The following is a 20211-nucleotide window of genomic DNA, read 5'->3' on the forward strand; positions in this document are numbered from 1 at the left end:
TCATTGGAACCTAATTGGAACCTATTTTGGAGCTATGGTGGCTAGTTGATAGCAACTGGACAAGCTTAATTTTATAATAATAAAAAAAAGTCTCTCTAAAAAACTAAGGTTTTAGATTTTTATTTAATTTTTTTAAAGAAAGTACTTAAAAATCTAGATTAATTTAAATGGTTTTCCAGTTCAGATCAATGACTATCTTTCTTTGTTTAGTACATTTTGGTTAGTAAACCTATACTTACAAAGATAAGAACTAAATCATATAAAACCCTGCACAATTTTATTGAGTACAAACTGAGACTTACATTTTTTCATGTTTGTATTTAATTGAGAATACCTAAAAAGGTAAATTGATCATATATTGGAATATGGATAAAATATTTTCCAAAGCTAAACTGTTATAATACCTTCTTTCAAATTCGGAGAATTTGAAAATTACTTAAAAAAAAGAAACAGTCTCAACCATTAAGGCAGCATAATGTCATTCTGAAGGAGAGTGGGGACACAGTTAATAGAGAATTGATCTCTATACCACAGGTTTCATTCAGTGGTGTCCCTCAGGGATGTACAAATATGGAAAGGTTTAATTTTTACCAGTAACAATGAGGGAACTTTGTTTGTTTCATCTTTCCTCTTCTGCTTAGTGGAGAAACTTAAAATTGCTCAGTAATGATAGATTCCTCAGTCCAACCCTTTCTGTTTTTGTCTTTCTGGTTTGAAATCTAGCCTGATTGAAAATGTCTATTTCCGAGTTTCTTTCTTCCCACTTTGTGCACAGTCTTGGGTGCGGCTGCCAGGAGCTGGCCATGACAGGCAAGCTTGGGGCCTGCTCTTTGCCTGTACCATCCAGGCTGCTGGTGGCAGGAGGGTGTATGCAGGGGTGGGGCGTGGAGGTCCCGTTTGGTGTCCACTTATACTCAGGTGAGAATGATGGCAGTAGTTCCATTCTTTGGTCTCAGTTGCTTCTCTATCCAATGCTGACAGACTATGTCTGTTTATATCTGGTACCCCAATGAGGAGGATGCTCTATGGGCTTTGACTCCCTGAGACTTCTGGGAATTGACAAAGCCTACCACAGGCAGCGTTCTCTTTGGCCCGACTCTAAGATATGGGGACTGCCCCTTTGCGTGTGAGGTCTTGGAATCTTCTCTTACCTGTCTCAATCAGTAGTAACTAGAACTCCCTGTGTTGGCTCCCCACACAGGTCTGGCCTGACTCCCCCTAGGGCAGGCTACCAATGCCTTTCTCTCAGTAGATTTCTATGTCGTCCACTCCAAACTGAGGGATGGAGCGAGACGCCGTCTGCATCCCCCACAGCTCCTACATACTTGGAGGCAGCTCCCTTAATTCAGTAAGGAAATTTTTCAAACCTTCCAGTTCTTCAAGCCAGCAGAGTAGATGTTCTTATCTACTTTGGCCAAGAGACAGGACTTCACCTAAGGTCCAGGGTCAATGCTCACATGTCACAAGCAATTCTTTTGAGGTAATTCAAATTTGGAAGTGATGTCTTCTAATGTAGGATGTGTCTCCCGAGTCAAACCTCAGAGGGTAGAACTGGACACAGGTACCGGCCCCTGACTCCCATCCGTCCTTGTGATCAAAACCCAGTACAGACAGCTGTGTAGGATGAACGGGCACAGGCTGCATGACTCCAGGGCCTTAGGCCATACCCAAAGGCCAACTTGTAGGAGAGGAAACTGGAGAGATCCAAACACATGTAACATATAAGTCCAAGTTCCCCTGGGTACTTAAAATGAAAGCTTTATTCGGTTCCTGAATTCGTCTGTAACATAGGGTTACTACCTGTAAAGCCTTTGAAAATACAAAAACTTTGTCATTCAGCAATAGTGAATTTTCTTGCCAAAGACTTTAGCCCTAGGGAAAATAATATGCCGTATTTTGCAACCCACAGGGGTCATCATGACTTCTAGAAGTGCCACAAGGGAGCGCAGGGCAAGGAAATTGGAGCTCAAAAGCGACACCTAGACGCCTGCTGTTACCATAGTTACAAAAGGAAAGGAAGGAAGAGATGTACTATTTCCCATAAGTAGTGAGGTTAAGTCTTGCCTGATTTGGGATCACTGGGGTGAATAATCCTAGCCTTATCCACAGGGTTTCATCACGGTTGCCGTGAGTTTCAACATGAAGCAGGGAGCAGGAAGAGGGAAAAATCACTTGTTTACACTCACGAAGCTGTTCCTGATGTTCCATCACTTAACCTTTACTCTCAGAACCTGCTGAAACATGCCGGCTTTATTCACTCCCCTACCAGCAAATTCTAAGAATTAATGGCCATGACTAATTTTAGTTAGTTTGGGTAGGACAGGCCACAGGGAGATAAAGGAGGGGAGAACGTCTCTCTTATTCCTGAATTTCTGAGGCTGGATCAGGACAGTGGGGTGGAGAGCATCACAACTGTGACTCCCCAGAGCATACCATAGAACCCGGTCTGACTCTTCTTCCAGTCCGAATCTCTTCTCCCGCACCCCTGCCAGACTGCATTGTAGTCCCTCCTCCGAGGACAACTTTCTTGGTGAAGCTCTCATTACAATTTGGGCCGGGAGATTTCATCTTTATATCATTTTGAGAGATAACAGTGAATTACCACAAGTAATGATGAACACGTACTATGGACTGCTGTGGATGAGACCCTACAAAAGAGCTCTGGAGTCTCATTTCATCTTCCGAATGACCCCAGGAGCTAGATAACTAGCCTCTTCATCATATTCTCCAGTTCCCAGAGGAAGAGACTGAGGCTCAGGGTAGTAAGGAAACTCCTTCACTATCATGCGGCTATGAAATAATGTCAGAACCCAGGGCTCTGTAAGACCCCCAAAACTAGTGAATGCTGAATCTTCCAACTTCTTTACCTGGCACTGAAACCTGTCTCTGTGTACTTTCCATCCACTGGTCCTAGTTCTATCCTTTGAAGACCCATCCGTGGAAAAAGTCTTAAACCCTTACCCCTACTAGATCGTCTGATATTGTACATGGCTTTTGGGACTTTCTGTGTTAGCACTGTTTTTAGATGTCCATTCTTCAACCCCCCAAAGCCATCTGTTTTCTCTGGGTTTTCTGCATTAGCATTCCAAGGGGGCTCCATGCTCTGTCCTCTATCCTACACTCAATAGCCACAGTGGGCCTTGAAATACATCAGATCACTGCAGTCCTCTTCTTAGAACACTCTGTGGCTTCTCAGGTCACCGAAAGCAAAATCTCTGCAGCCCACTTCATGACACTAAAGCCCAAGACAGGACCTCCTCTCCAGTCCTCTCCCCTCCTGCCCATACTGCTCCCTCAGCATGCCAAGCGTGATCCCAACTCCTCTTCCTGCAACAGTGAGGCCTTCTCCTTCCTTCTTGTAGTCTTCTCCACAGCACTTACGGTTTTCCTTCTTTCCTTCATTTTTGCCTGCCCTTTCCCTGTGACCCCACCCCAACAAGAATGCAAGCAAGCTCTGAAAAGCAGGGGGTTTTAGTTCAAATTTCAGGTTACATCCCAAGTGGTGCACAAAATTACCATTTCACAAGGGTCAGCCTACCCTGTCCCCAGCACTAAGAGCCTCCCCTGGCCCAGCAGCATTCAAAAAGTAGCAGGTAAATAAGTGAATGACCTATACACTGATACTAAAAATGTTACAGAGCTTTTATGCACTTTGTTATCCTCAGTAAGAACTTCCCTATCCACTGGCCAGATTTCTGATAGCATGTCTTCCTAATCCTACGGAGAGCCTAACAGATATGCAAACAAAGATGAAAAACTCTTGTAGACACCAAATCTAGCTTTGAACTGTAGGAGAGTTTCCTTGAAGCATTTACCAGTAATTTTAAGCTCCTCCATCTGCCTCCAGACATCCTGTGTTGAGAGGGGAAACTTTGTATGAATTGCTAGATCTATTTGGATTCAGGATAAGGTCCTTTCTTAAGCTAAATGCAGGCAATGGTTTTATACAACCACCTGCTACAGAATGACCTACTTATCTTACTACCCCTGTGTTAAGACAGAAGAGTGGGTATTCTTTGGTAAATAATATTCCACTTCAAAAATCTGTTAATTTGTAGCTTTTAATGAACATGTAGCTGGAAGATCACTCCAAAGACAAAATTTTTCACCCCTCAGGGCACTGTTTCCTATTGTTGGATTTGACATCATACGGTGATAGACTTTAACAATGGTTCAGTCACTGTGTTGAAAAATTGCCAAAAATTCTAGCGTCAAGACATGGAGACGCTATGATCGAATACATTACCCGGTATGAGGAAAATCAGGCTGCTCACTGTGGACTGACACAGTAATCCTCTCTGCTGATCACAAGGTGTTGGGGGAGTTGTCGTCAAACCCCAGTCATCCCTTCAATTACCATTTCAAATTATTCACCGTTAATTTGCAGTGCTGCTTACGGAAGGCTGAAGGTTTTGTTCTCACACGTTGAGGGCAAGGAAACAGTTTAAAGGTTTTAAATAGACACAGAAAAGCCAGTATTTTTTTTTTTTCCTCATTCAAAATAATTAAAAGTCCCTTTCGAATCACACATCAACAATTCTCACAGTCATCCACAATTTCATATAAAGCATGAGTTTTTTTATACCCACAACAAAACATGGACCTGCAGAAGTTTTCAAACAATCCTCCAACAGCTTCATGCGAGTCTTCTGGAGTTCTGGGCTGTCCCATTCGTCTTCCTCAATGCCCCAGTAGAGATCTATGACCTGGGAACCAAAGGATGAGGCAGGATTAATTTACCTGCAGGAAAAATTCATTTACCTGTGGGTTTTATTCTTATTTACAATGTTAAGCTAACGTGACTTTTAACTCTTTTCTTTGCAGCATGTTTTCCCTTAAGAGGGAAAATTATATTTAAGATCTGTTCAAATAGATATTCTTTTCATCCCATGATGGGCTAGGGATGAACATTATAATTTCTTTTGTTCCTTATTATATTGTTGACATGGCCCCAGAGAAAATGAAATGTTAAATGTCAGAGGCTTTGCGGGGGCAGACTTTCATTATATTGAAATGGTAAAAGAATTTCAAAAAAATGTTTGGAAGCACCTGAAATATGGTTACCACATTATTTGAGACAAAAAAAATAGTCTATAATATTACTGTGTATCTTAATATGAGAAGCAGGGGGCCTAGGTGGCCCAGTCAGTTAAGCGTCTGCCTTAGGCTCAGTCATGATCCTGGAGTCCTGGCATCAAAAACCCCACATTGGACTCCCTAAGCAGGGAATCTGCTTCTCCCTCTGACCCTCCCCACTCTCTTGTATGCTCTCTTTCAAATAAATAAGTAAAATCTAAAAAAATATACGAGAAGGGAAAAAACACAATGGCAATTAATATATATTGACCTAAAGGCAAACATTAAACTTTCTTAAAAAAAAAAATAAAAAAAAAACCTTAAAAAAGCCTGTTATGATGCTTTATTCCACAGAGATAGACATTTTGGTTATGTCTGTTTCATCTGAAAGCAGTTTGGCTTTCATCAATACATGTCTGAAAACCATGTATTGGAAACAATGAAAGGTGGTATGCCTTAATGAGAAGTGAGGATAATAGGATCTTCTATCTCCTTACTTCAAAGACTATAAGGGAGGATTCTGGGAGTCTGTAAAGACATTTACAAGCACACTCTTTTGAAAATCTGCTGTGAAGAGCAATATGGGTTTCATTCCCTTTACTCAATGGTTATTCTGCATAAATAAAGTAAATGTTTCCAATTGCAGCTTTGAAGATTTCCTTTCTTTGTTTCCCACAAGCAGAAAAAGAACCTTCCTTCCTTACTCCTGGCTGGCACGGGCATTCAGGGAGATGGAAGCACAGAGGATGGGTCCTCCCTTGTGCCCCAGGCCGATCTCAGGGACATCTCTTGACCATGGCCCTGCATGGTTGTGTCTGCATCAGATCTCTATCTGCGTTTGAGTTTTTAGATGGCTGATAAAGATATAACAACTTCTTAAAAAATATTTCTATGGTCTGGTCCGTAAGTTTTATAATAAATGAAACTATCCTCTTGCGGCGGGGGAGGGAGGGGTCTTTCCTTTAATCTACCTTAGAGGGTTTAACCACACTATCAAGGAAGGGACTATCTGAGATGATAACTTCAGTGTCCCATATGACAGCCTGTAGCTGTGGCTATTTAAAAGTAAATAGAAGTTTAAATCAATTCAAGTACTTTATAGCCACATTTGGCTACTGACTCTCATGGGGGAAAGCACAGATACAGACCATGTCCCCATCATGGAAACCATAATTTGACAGTTCTGTAAATTACTGAGATCACTAGAACAAGACATTTTTGGCCATCTGCCAAAAAACTGTCAAACCCACAAATCTGCAACGTGAATGCTAATTCTTATTTGTGCCTCACACAAACTGACCATCCTTCAGAGAGCCTATTCTCCATCCTTTTGGCTACACCATTTGGACATACCTGAGGAAAGGTCTGATTTAGAACAGATGAAGAGAAACAAATGGTAAACATAAACGATATCAAGGATAATATCACAAAAGCTATAAATATATATACGTGTTCGTCTCTCACCTAAAAGTATCGAATTATAACAATATAATTAGATTTGTAACATATATAAAAGCTACATATATAACAACAGCACAAAAAGGGAGTAGAGATATAAAGGAGTAATCTTTTTATAGCTCACTGGAATTAAGTTGGTATAAATTATAAGTAGATTCTGATACAACATGTCTTAAAATAACTATGAAGAAAATAACATACAGTGAAAATCTAAAGGAATTGAAATGTCACACTAGAATATGTTCACTTAACATGAAACAAAAAAGTAAAAGGAACACAGAAGATATGAGAAAAAAAGTAGAATGGCAGATGTAATCCAACTATATTCACACCATTAAGTGTGAATGAGTTAATACAACTCATTACACATAATACATAACATAATACAATACATAATATAATACAACTCATTATACATAATACAACTCATAATACAAAAGCAGAAATTGTCAGACTGGATTAAAACTATATGCCTATGCAGTCTATAGACAAGACACTTTAGATTCAAATAGGTTGAAAGTAAATGGATGGAAAAAGATACATCATGCAAGCAGTAACCATAAGAAAGCTCACATGATTACTGATATCAGCCAAGAGATTTTAAGACAAAATGTAACAAGAGATAAAGAAGGACAATTTTATAATGATGAAAAGGTGGATTCATCAAAAAGATATAAAAATTATAAATGTATATATAAAACAGTCTTAAAATACCTTAAGTACAACTGACAGAAGTGAAGGAAAAACAGACAATTCAACTATATTAGTTAGAGACTTAAATATCTCACATTCAACAATGGAAAGAATGACTATGAAGAAGATCAATTAAAAAGTCGAAGACTGGAACAATATTATAAACTTACTAGATCTAGCATATTTATAGAACAATCTACCCAACAAAAGAATATATATTCTTTTCAAGTATACATAAAACACTGTCCAGGATAGAACACAGATCATAAAACAACCCTCAATAAACTAAGAGCGTTTTAAATGATATGAAGTATGTTCTCTGAACATAAGGCAATGACATTAAAAATCAGTAATGAAGAAATTTGGGAAATTCATAAATATGTGGAAAGCAACATACTCTTAACCAAAGAGTCAAAGAAGAAATCACAAGGGAAATTAAAAAAAACTTTGAGATGGACAAAGACACAAATACCCAAACTTATGGGATGCAGTTACAGTAGTACTTAGAGGGAAATTTATAGCCATAACCACCTATACTAAAAAGATCTCTGGACGCCTGGGTGGCTCAGTTGGTTAAGCGGTTGCCTTCAGCTCAGGTCATGATCCCAGCATCCTGGGATCAAGTCCCACATCAGGCTCCTTGCTTAGCAGCCTGCTTCTCCCTCTGCCTCTGCCTGTCACTCTGTCTGCTTGTGCTCTCTCTCTCTCTCTCTCTCTCTCTGACAAATAAATAAATAAAATCTTAAAAAAAAATTTTCAAACCAATACTCTTTATACCTTAACAATAGAGACTGAGGAAGATACAAAGAGAAAAACATTCTATACTCTGGATTGGAAGAATAAATATTGTTAAAATGTCTATGTTACTCAGAGCAATCTATGCATTCAATGCAATTCCTATCAAAATACCATCAAGTTTTTTCACCGAGCTGGAATGAATAATCCTAAAATTTGTATGGAGCCAGAAAAAAACCCACATAGTCAGGAGATGTTGAAAAAGAAAACCAAAGCTGATGACGTCACAATTCCAGACTTTAAGCTCTATTACAAAGCTGTAATCATCAAGACAGTATGCTTATGGCACAAAAACAGACACATAGATCAATGGACCAAAACCCAGAATCCAGCAATGGAACCTCAACTCTACGGTCAACTAATCTTTGTGTGACAAAGCAGGAAAGAATAGCCAATGGAAATAAGATGGTCTTAGGGTGCTTGGGTGGCTCTGTCGGTTAAGCAGCTGCCTTCAACTCAGGTCATGATCCCGGGGTCCTGGGATTGAGCCCCATGTCAGGCTCCCTGATCAGCAGGGGGCCTGCTTCTCCCTCTCCATCTGCCTGACACTCTGCCTACTTGTGCTCTCTATCTCTCCGTCAAATAAGTAAAATCTTAAAGAAAGAAAAAGGAAAAGAAAAAACACGGTCTCTTCAACAAATGGTGTTGGGAAAATTGGACAGCCACATGCAGAAAAATGAAACTGGACCATTCCTTACACCATAGAGAAATATAAACTCTAAGTGGATGAAAGACCTAAATGTGAGACAGGAATCCACCAAAATCCTAGAGAATACCAGCGGCAACCTCTTCAACCTTGGCCACAGTAACTTCTTGTTAGACACGTCTCCAAAGGCAAGGAAAACAAAAGCAAAAATGAACAACTGGAACTTCATCAAGATAAAAATTTTTTGCACAGCAAAAGAAGTAATCAACAAAGCTAAAAGGCAACCTATGGAATGGGAAAAGATATTTGCAAATTACATATTAGATAAAGGGCTAGTATCCAAGATCTATAAAGAAGTTATCAAACTCAACACCCAAAAAACAAATAATCCAGTCAAGAAATGGGTAGAAGACATGAACAGGCATTTCTCCAAAGACGACATCCAAATGACCAAAAGACACATGAGATAATGTTCCACACCACTTGAAATTAGAGAAATACAAATCAAAACCATAATTAGACACTACTTCACATCAATCAGAAGGCTAAAATTAACAAGTCAGGAAATAACAAATGTTGGCAAGGATGTGGAGAAAGGGGAACCCTCTTACGTTGTTAGTGGAAATACAAGCTGGTACAGTTACTCTGGAAAATGCTATAGAGGTTCCTCAAAGTTAAGAGCAGAGCTACCCTACAGCCTAGCAGTTGTACTACAGGTATTTACCCCAAAGATACAGATGTAGTGATCTGAAGGGGCCCTTGCACCCCAATGTTTATAGCAGCAGTGTCCACAAGAGCCAAACTATGGAAAGAGCCAAAGCGTCCACTGACAGATGAGTGGATAAAGAAAATGTGGTATATACATCAACAATGAATATATGCAGCCATCAGAAAGGATGGATACTTAGCATTTACATGGATGTGGATGGAACTGGAGAGTATTATGGTGAGCAAAAAAAGTCAATCAGAGAAAGACAGCTGTCATATGGTTTCACCCATATGTGGAATATAAGAAACAGCATAGATGATATAGGGGAAGGGAGGGTAAAATGGAATGGTAAGAAATCAGAGAGGGAGACAAACCACGAGGGACTCTTAATATAGGAAGGAAACAGAGGCTTTCTGGAGGGGAGGTAGGTGGGGTAATGGGGTAATTGGGTAGTGGGCATTAAGGAGGGCATGTCATGTGTTGAGTACTGGATGTTACATGCAACTGACAAATTACTGAACTCTACATCTGAAACTAATGATGTTCAATAAGTTGGCTAATTGAATTTAAAATTAAAAAAAACAATAGAGAAAGAAAAGCAAGGTAAAGCTAGCAGAAGGAAATAATAGATAATGGACATTATTGGACAGAGAATAGAGAATAGAAAAACCAATAGGAAAAAAAAATCAATGAAACCAAAAGTTGGTTCTTTGAAGAAAACAAAATGGACAAAACTTTAGCTGGATTTAAAAAAAAAAAACTGAGAAGAGATGCCTGGGTGGCTCAGTTGGTTCAGCCTCTGATTTTGCCTCAGATTATAATCCCAGGCTCCTGGGATCACACCCACACTGGGCTCCCTACTCAGTGGGGAGCCTGCTTCTTCCTCTCCTGCCACTCACCCTGCTTGTGCGTGCTCTTTCTCACAAATAAATACAATCTTAAAAAAGAAAGAGACTCACATTACCAAAATCATGAGTGAAAGAGGTCATTACTACTAACCTTATAGAAATAAAAAATTATTAGAGATTATGAATAACTGAATGTCATTGAATTAGATTACTTAGATGAAATGGACAAACACCTGGAGAGAGATGAGTCACATAGACTCAAGAGAGAACAAAAAAATGTCAACAAAAATGAGAAAAGCGATTAAATAGTGATTTAAAAGGAAAGCATGGGCCCAGATGGATACACTGGTGAATTCTACCAATTCTTCAGTATCTTCTAAAAATTAGGAAAGGAGAGAAACAGTTCCCAACTTCTTCCCAACTATGAGACCGATATGAACCTAGTACCAAAGACAGATAAAAATATAAGAAAATGACAGAGCAATATCTCATGAATATAAAACAAAAGGAGAGGATACTAGAATCCTCAAGTGTATTCAAGAGTACTTGAAAACCTAATCCAGCAGGATATAGAAAGTATTATATAACACAGCTAGGGGGTATTTACTCCAGGAATGCAAAATTGGGTTAGTATCGGAAAATTAACTAATGTAACACACTATATACCAAAAGAATAAAGGGCAAAAACCAAATGGTCAATCTTAACAGACAGAAAAAACATTTGACAAAATCTTACACCCTTTTGTGATGAAAACACAAAAAACGAGGACCAGAAATTAGCTTTCTCAACCTGAATAAAGGGCATATGTGGAAACAAAACAAAAACAACAAAACAACAAAAACTATATCTAACAGCATACTTAATAAAAAATGAAAGCTTTCCCCTTAAGACTAGGAACAAGAGAGGGCTATTCAATCTCACCACTTATACTCATCACTACATTGGTGGTTCCAGCCAGGGCAATTAGGCAAAAAAAAAAAAAAAAAAAAAAAAAAAAAGAAAAGAAAAAAAGAAATAAAATCCATCCAGATAGGAAAGGAAGAAGTACATCTATCTTTATTCATAGATGACACAATCTTATATATTAAAAATCCTAAGAAAGTAACTAAAAAGTTTTAGAACTAAGGGTGCCTGGCTGGCTTAGCTGGTTAGTGTCTGACTCTTAGTTTTGGCATGGGCCATGATCTTGGGGTCGTGAGACTGAGCTCTGCATTGGGCTCATGCTCAATGTGGAATCAGCTTGGGATTCGTTCCCTCTTCCTCGCTCTCCCCCTCTATCATTCCTTATCCTCCTATCCACACTTGCATACTCTCATTCTCTCTCTAGAATAAATAAGTAAAATCTTTAAAAATATTGTTGGGGGGAGGTGCCTCTGTGGCTCAGTGTGGCATTTGGGTGGCTCAGTGGGTTAAGCCTCTGCCTGTGGCTCAGGTCATGATCTCAGGGTCCTGGGATCGAGCCCTGCATCAGGCTCTCTGCTCATTGGGGAGTCAGCCTGCTTCCCCCTCTCTCTCTGTCTGCCCCTCTGCCTACTTGTGATCTCTCTCTCGGTCAAATAAATAAATAAAATCTTAAAAAACAAACAAACAAAAAACAATGTTGGAACTAATGAGTTGAACAAGGTTGCAGGATACAAGATCCTGTATATACAATATACAAAAATCAAATGTACTTCTGCACATTAGCAATGAGCAAACAATTCCATTTAAAAGACCATCAGAAAGAATAAAAAGCTTAGGAACAGATTTATCATAAGAAATGTAAAAGTCATACTGTTGAAATTACAAAACACTACTGAAAGAAACTGAAGATGATCTGAGGAACTGGAAGACATCCCAAGTAAATGAACTGGGAGCCTGAGATGGCCATACTTCCCAAATTAATCTTTAGATTCAGGGCAATCACTACAAAACTCCCAACTGGCTTACTTACAGAAACTGACAAGCTGGTTTTAAAATTCATATGGGAATTCAAGTGATGCTGGAGAGCTAAAACAATCTTGTAAAAGAAGAACAAAATTGGAGGACTCACACTTCCAGATTCAAATTCATTACCAAGGTACAATAATTAAGAGAGTATGATACTGGCATAAGGATATTCAGTGGAATTAAATTGAGAATCCAGAAGAAAATCCTCACACTGCTGGTCAAAGATTTCAACCTGGGTGCCAAAACAGTTCAATGAGGAATGACTCGTCTTTTCAAGATGGTACTGGGACAACTGGATATCCACATGCGAAAGAATGAAATCTGACATTGTACCTCCCACTATATGTAAAAACCACTTGAAATAGATTGCGGATATGAATTTAAGAATTAAAACTGTAAAACTAAATTTACAAAAAACAGGGGCAAATTTTTGTGAACCTGGATTTGGCAATGGTTTCTTAGCTAGGACAGCAACGTACAGGCAATCAAAGATAAAGAGAGATAAATTGGACTTCCTCAAAATTAAAGTTTCATGCTTCAAGAGACACTATCAAGAAAGTAAAAAGGGGACCCTATTTGATAATAGCATTGCATCTGGGATATATAAGGAGCTCCTACAACTCCAGAATAAGAGCACAACCTGATTGAAAATGGACAAAAGATCTGAGTAGACATTTCTTCACGAACATACACGGATGGCCAATAAACACATGAAAAGGTGATCGGTGTCCTCAGTCACCAGGGAAATGCCAGTCAACCGCAATAAGCTAGGCCTTCACTAGGATGGCTATCATGAACAAGACTGATAATAAGTGTTAATGAAAATGTGCAGCAACATCCTCCACTGTGGGTGGGATTATAAAATGTGTGTGTGGTTGTTTTGGAAAACAGCCTGGCCGTTCCTCAAATAGCTGAACAGAGTTACCATGTGATCTAGCAGTTCTCCTAGATAAAGGAAAACATGAGGTCTACACAAAAACTTGCACAGGAATGTTCACAGCAATAATATTCATAATATTTAAAAAAGCAGAAACAGTCCAAATTTCCATCAAGTGATTAATGGATACATATAATGTAGCATATCCATAAGTGGAATATTATTCAGCAATAAAAAGTAGTCATATACTGATGCTATACGATATGGATGAGACTTGAAAATGTTATTCTTAGTGAAAGAAGCCAGTCACAAAGGAATCTGTTGTATGACTCCATGCATATGAAATATCTAGAACATGCAAATCTACAGAGACAAAAAATAGATCAGTGCTCAGCTAGAGCCAGGAGGAAGAGGAATACGCCCATTTGAGAGTGATAGCCGAAAGGCACGGGATTTCTTTTTGAAGTGATGACAATGTTATAAAATCATAATGCTTATACAACTGGGAACATACAATGACATCTCAATGACACTTTGTATATCTATGGAGTATTGTGATTTTCTACAGGTCTTATAATCCCCTCCTCTGGCAGAACTGAGTGCAGGAACAGATGTGTGAATCAAGCACTTAGCATATTGAGAGTGAACCATAACATCTAACTAAATATATGTGGAACAAATGACCGGGATAAAAATCATAACAATATTTTAAAACAGAAGCCTAAGGGTCACGTGATTTATCTGCCACCAATGGGAGTCTTTTGCAATAGTTTCTGCACCTGTTACTTCCGTCAAGTTTGGTCACCCTGGCCCTTGTCCAGGCCTTTCTAATTCCATGTCTCCGGACTCTGGTCACTTTGTTTAAATGTCCTCCTGTGTCCAGCTTTTCTCCCTTAAATTATTCCTTCTCAAATGTCTTTATGGGGAGAAAATGATGAAAAAGGATAAAATCAAGCAACCGTGAAGGCAGAGAGGAAATAAATAAATGAAACATCTAACTTATGCAACACGAAACACCATTTCGGGCAAGCAAATCTGCTATATATCCACATAATCAATACCTGGCAAAAAGCGGCTAGAATCCGAAGGGCTCAACAAGACAAGATTTATTATATACTTACAAAAATTAAGTTTAGCTTTTAGCCTAATGTCCAGGCACTGCAGACACTGAATCTAATTTACTATTTATTGGAATACTAACTTGTTGACAGCACATTTTATGTGCCTTTACTTATTTCATCATTAAGTATAAACACTCAGGAAAGTAATTTGATTTTATCTTTTTTTTACTTAAAACCATCGAACTTGCTTTAAAATATTCTTAGGGAGGCTAATTTATCATGATTATCATGGGCTGAATGCGTCAGGAAAAAACAAAAAAAGCCGGCAAATAAAAGCTCTAACAAATTTTGCCACCTGAATCAGACAAGCCATTTAAATACCCAGATTACCAAGCGAGCAATAAAGTGACCTGTAAGAAACAAATAATGACTTCATGTTCCCTTCCCCCCACAAAAAGGGTCAAGTTTGAATTAACGGCTTCGCACTATCATTTCTTCAGAAAGAGCCTTTGAATTTAAGTATTTTCCAAAATATTTTCCTTCTTGATTTTTTCATGCTATAAGAAGACACCACCTGAATGCAAAACAAAAATCTAACTACAGAGGAGATGTGACTGATTTTGTTTTTGAATAAACGCAGTACTGAAAGGAACGCTGTTTCTCAAAGTTATTCCAGCAGGAGCTACTCATCTATCTGTTGCAGTGATTCTGTCACTGCCCCACAATTTCTTCTGGAGGAATTATCTCATTTTGTATATATACGAAAAAAAAAAACAATCAAAACAAAAAAACCTCTTGTCACCATATTGTTAGATTTGTTTTTATTAACAACGGTATTTTCCCAGCCTATTGGCCTTTGCATGGTAAGACATGCCCTTGAAAAAACCTTTCATGCTTTCAAAAAATCAAACCTGTTCTTAAAAGGATTTGAATGTGCCATCACTAAAAATATGCAAAAGAACACACAACAGGTCAGAAGCTGTGAATGCGGGCAACATTACTGTGCGGTGGACATAACTCTCAAGGTCAATACAGCACTGATTTGATTTTGATTTAGTTGTGTCCTGTTGCTAGAATGTTCATCTTATAGGAGAGGAGAAGATAAACAGGGAGGAGACTTGAACTACAGACTACTATTTACCAGGGGTGAGATAAGGTATGGTTTGGTGTGGTGAGGTGTGGTAATTCTCACTCTGGTTAGAATGACTTCCCTGAAATGCACAGGGCATGCGCGCGCGCACACACACACACATACACACTCTCTCTCTCTCTCTCTCTCTCTCTCTCTCTCGAACCCTCTTCCGCTCCGCGTCACCCAAGGTCATACTTCTACTGGAATAACAGCAAATACTGACTTCAGGTCATGTTGCAATTATTCTTTTGCTCATGAGATACAGGACCAAGATTTATGGGAACGTGACTAAAATGGGACTCTTCCGGGAAATTCAGGTGCTAAACCCAGCCCAGGGAGGATGGGCTGGGCCGAGACACAATCGCCAGGAAAGGTCCAAACAGTATGATGTGGGATGTTTCAACCAAAGCCTTGTGATGACAGCTAGCAGCTCACACCTGAGGCCCATGTGGCCTGGGAGATAGCCTCTGGGCAGTCCTAAATGTTATAATGTGACAGTAAAGAAAACTAAATCATGGACTAAGTAAGGCAGGGGCTGTGACCTTCTAGGCCTAATGAACCTGGAGGCAGAGGGGAGGGTATGAGGAGTCATTCAGGGCAGAGAAAGAGCCACAAGCCAGAGGCCACTGTTCATGCATCTGTGCTGAGAATAAGCTGGAGAAGCTCACTCCACAAGGCAACAGTACCCGGGGACCAGCGTCCTTCAGGGGCAGCACACCTGCCACAAGTATGCGCCTGAGAGAAAAGCCCAGAGTTGGCTCTGTTCCCGCCACTGGGATTTCAGCAACGGCTGTTTCCGAATGCCCCTCTGAGCGCACCTGTGCGGGTCTTCCTACCGTGACCCCCGCCGGTCCCTCCCTCCCTGCTTGTCCCCTTGCTCTTTCTACTCCATGCACTACACTGAGGCAGAGGAACTTTTTAAAATGCAGATCCCATCACCAGAGCTAAGATTTCCTCTTACTCTACCAGACACTGCGTAGAGTAACTTCTTTATTCCTTAAACTTATGAAGGAGACAGGAAGATTATCTCTGTTTCATAAATGAAAATGCTGAGGCACAGAGAAGTAACTTGTCCCAAGTCCCAGAAGTAGGAAGGAGCAGACATGGGATTTGAACCTGGGCTACTAACTTCATGGTGTTTCCTCTGCAGGCCATCAACCTGAAGACAGATTTAGAATCTCTGACCTGCTTTTTGAGAGCCACCCTGACCTAGACCCTACCTAACTCCCTAGTCTCATTTCTTATCATGTTCTCCCTCACTGTTCATGCTCTAGCTACAGATAACCTCTTCACATGTGTATAAATATACACTGAGATGCCCATACATTCATACACGCACACATATTTGCACAGATGCTTACACTTACACACCTGCTCCTAACCACATACATTTTGGGAGTGCATAAACGCAAGAGGCTTCTTGACGCAGTGACTAAGGGCTTGGACTGTGGGACCCACGCAGCCTTGGTTCAGATCCTGCCTCCGCCGCTTACTGGCTGCGAGATCTCCAGCTGTGATTGATTTCTGTACTTCGAAGCATCCTCACACAATAAAGTGGAGGAGATGGAATTTACCGACGAGGTTCACGGCAATGATGGAACGTTAATGGACACACAGCACTCAGGATACGTGCCTGGCAGGCAGTGACTACAACATAATTTTGAAGGTCTTTCCCAAATTTACCTATGAAAATTGGTTCCTTCTGTTTGCAATTTTCTTTTCCATGTGGGCATCGCCATCTACCCATTCTTCAGGATTCAGCTCAGACATCAGCTCCTCAGTAGCTGTCCTGAGGCCTTGAGGTCTGATGAAGCCTCCCACTGCGCATGCCCAGGTCACCCCACATTTCCTTTGCAGCCAGTGGCACCCTGGTCACCATGGTTCACGACTCCAGGACTAGGCTTGTTTTTAATAGTAGGGTACATCCACTGTGCCCACAACTCTGCCTAGTGCAGAGGGCCCATGGGACCATCACGTAAATCTGGCCCTGGGGACCTGCTGGTAGACATCAGTGAGGAAATGTGGACTCGAAGGTTAAATGCATAGGAGACTGCTCTTTGGAGAAGAGAGCCTTTTAGACAGAACACTCCCCTCACCCCCGTAAAGACAGAAATATGATAGCCTGTCCAAATGGAGATGACAGGGTCACGGCACCGTAATTGTGGCAGCCAAGAGAAATCAGAGATCAAGTACAAAAGGCACTTTGTTTTAAAGAAAACCGAGCTGAAGTTACTTTTTCGATGGTTCGTTAACTACTTATTGACGAAGCAGATCTCTTTAATGAGTGCTCTTTTCACTGTGCGGTCTCGTTCAAGGTCTCCTCTCCCTGCTGTAAGAAATAAAAAAATGAGGATGGAAAGAAAGAGCTGCCTCATGTTAAGAATCTGAGAAAGGCTTCTCAGTGATTGTACCCAACTGGGACACTTAAATGTCACCTGCAAATGAGGATCTCTCGTTCTGTTTACTGAAGGACTAATCTTCTTGGGTCATTTCCAGCCTTCGGTAATCAGCCAGCCACAATTTAGCAGAATGAAATGTTCAGCAAAGTAGAGGTCCTCCAAGTAAATTCCGGAGCTCCCTACAGTGCCAGTGCTCTATATTTAGGAGAAATATTAGGCAGAAGATTATCTGGGCACCCGACTAAAGGAGGAACAATAGTGCACTCTAGGGAAGTGAGGTGTGAGAATCCCAGAAGAGCTGTCCCATGCTGCAGAAAGAACGAGCCAACACTTTCGACCACACTGGAGCAGTGGAGGTCAATTATGACATTCTGCTTTCCTTGCCTTTCCGGTCTCTATCAATCTTCCTTCCCCCTTTCCACCAACTGGCTCCCAGAGGGGAGAAGGGTGATGTCACACGCTTACCGTACTTCCACAGAATATCAACTCGGTTAAGACCTGCCCAGGCGCTGACGGACGGAAGAGAAATGTGGAGTGAGTGAGACAAATTGAAGTGCTGGCCTGAGCGAAACGACGTGTGATTCAATGAGAGGATCTGTGTCTCGCTTCAGGAAAAAAGCACGCATTTGATTAACAGGAAATGGAACAGGGCCATGAGTTGACAATGTGGAGAACAGACCAAGGGCGTCCCAACAGAGCCTGTCAATTACAAAGCCCAGGAAGTGTTCTGTCAATGCAGGAGGCAAAAGGCATTTGGACATTTGTGAACACGCAGAAAGGGAAGGAAAAAAGAACAGAGGAAGAGATGGGGCTTGACAGATTCAGAGGGCTGTGGCCCAGGAGCTGTTGACGGACCTTTGCTGTGAAAGCAAGCGGCTGTTCAAATCTAGAAATCATTTCCAAGGTGAAGCTCACGGAAGACTCATGGGATTTCACTTAACCTGTGACTTGGATGCCCGGGGAGAATGCGGCTTCTTAATTTTGTGTAAGATGAGCTTGCGCCTCCTGTCCGAGTCGCCACCCTCTGGCTCGTAGGACAAAGAACTCTCAGTTCTATCCAGTCTAAACCTAAGTCTGAACTAAGTTTTCAAGGACTCTAGTAAGTGCTTATTCTCACCTCAGTCAAAATGCTGAGTCTCTCAAAAGACCAGGCTTCCCTGTTCCTCTGCTTCTTTTTCCCTAAGGTGATCTCCAGATGACCTCAGATCCTGAAGGGAAAAGGATGGAGCTTTTGGGCACAGTCCCCCCAAACTGGTCACTGGCATCATGGCTGGACTTGGGGCGGTTGCCGGCCATGGACTGGTCTTTCCCTCTCAGCTTGGTCAGAGCCCGGACTGCTCAGTGGCCAAGCCAGGCGCCCTTCTCCTGCTGCAGATGGGCCGCCCCAGGCCTTGGTCCCCTGCTCTGTCTAGTTTATTAACCACAGACCTTTTTTGTAGCCACTTTTCTTGGTCACGGGGACTAACGCTGCCTCTACGCTTGGCATATGCAACACATGATAACTGAAGGGACCTTGGGGAAGTTAAACCTCTGGTTGCTTGCTGCTGTGGCCATGCTATGGCTGGGCCTGTTGGCACAGGTGGTGTGCTGGGGGGAATGTTACTGTACGACCATATCTTTCTGGAGTTCTAAGTAGATGGCGGAGGCACGATGCCCTTAGAGCTACCTATCTACCCACTTATTTTCATTAATCTACGCCCAGCCTCTTTTCTGAAGCAGATCTCAGAGTAAGGAAAGGAGAAGAATTTCTACTGATTCTGTCTTTCTCTCTCCTTCTACCATCTCCCAGGGACTACATGGGGTAGGTTCTGGCTCTGCCTTATGGATAAATGGGGCCTTTTTCTCTGTATTTTAGATCTCCAGGCTCAGAGTCCTATGGTACTGCTTGATGTGCTAAGGAAATGATTAAAAGAATTTAGCGAGACCTTCTCTCAAGCCAACAGCCTGACCTTTAAGGTTTTTGTCTTTCTCGTACGTGCTACAAGATTTCTTAAATATTCTCCCCACTTATATTCCTTCTGCACTAGACACTAAGCACCCCTCAGACAGATAGATGCCTTTGGTCAGAGGTCTTCTGCTGTACTCAGAAACACAAAAGAAAAATGCACATAAATAATTTCATTACACTGGGTTCTTCATCAGGAGAAAAGACTTAAAAAGGCAAGAGGCAGTGACAAATTAACATTGGCTGTGTCTTCCATGTGCCAGGTGCTTTGTGTAATCTCACGGCTTCTCATAATGATCTTGGAAGATAAACACTATCCCATTCATTTTACAGAAGGGTCAGCTGTGTCAAAGAAATCAAGCAGTTTGCCCGGAGTCACAGAACTGCTAATTTGCAAACCCAGCATTCGAATCCTAGTCTAACAGAAAAGCACACACTGTTTCCACTAACTCCCATCATGACATAATGTGCTGTATTTTATTGAATTGCAAACATCAGTTGCAGGCTGCTCCAATATTGTATGTCCCACTAAAAAAAGAAATGCACTGTCAATTACACTACGACGCACCATTTATTTGTAAGATGGATTCTATTTCTGACAAGCAAAAATGTGAAAAAAAAATACATCTAAGAATGAATTAA

At 40.8% G+C, this 20211-nt stretch overlaps 1 protein-coding gene across 2 annotated transcripts in view; it reads right to left on the reverse strand.

The window, feature by feature from the left end:
• NWD2 (NACHT and WD repeat domain containing 2) overlaps nucleotides 1–20211 on the reverse strand; it is a 181829-nt gene that overhangs the window by 86448 nt on the left and 75170 nt on the right. The window contains exon 3 of one of the 2 annotated variants that reach the window (XM_082728912.1): nucleotides 4590–4706. In XM_082728912.1, coding sequence (XP_082585038.1) covers nucleotides 4590–4706 — 117 coding nt within the window. Of the gene's footprint in view, nucleotides 1–4589; nucleotides 4707–20211 lie in introns of those variants that run through there. The other variant, XM_082728913.1, reaches the window with a different exon arrangement.

Source organism: Mustela nivalis (genome assembly GCF_964662115.1).
Source record: "Mustela nivalis genome assembly, chromosome: 4".
Lineage (NCBI taxonomy): Eukaryota > Metazoa > Chordata > Mammalia > Carnivora > Mustelidae > Mustela > Mustela nivalis.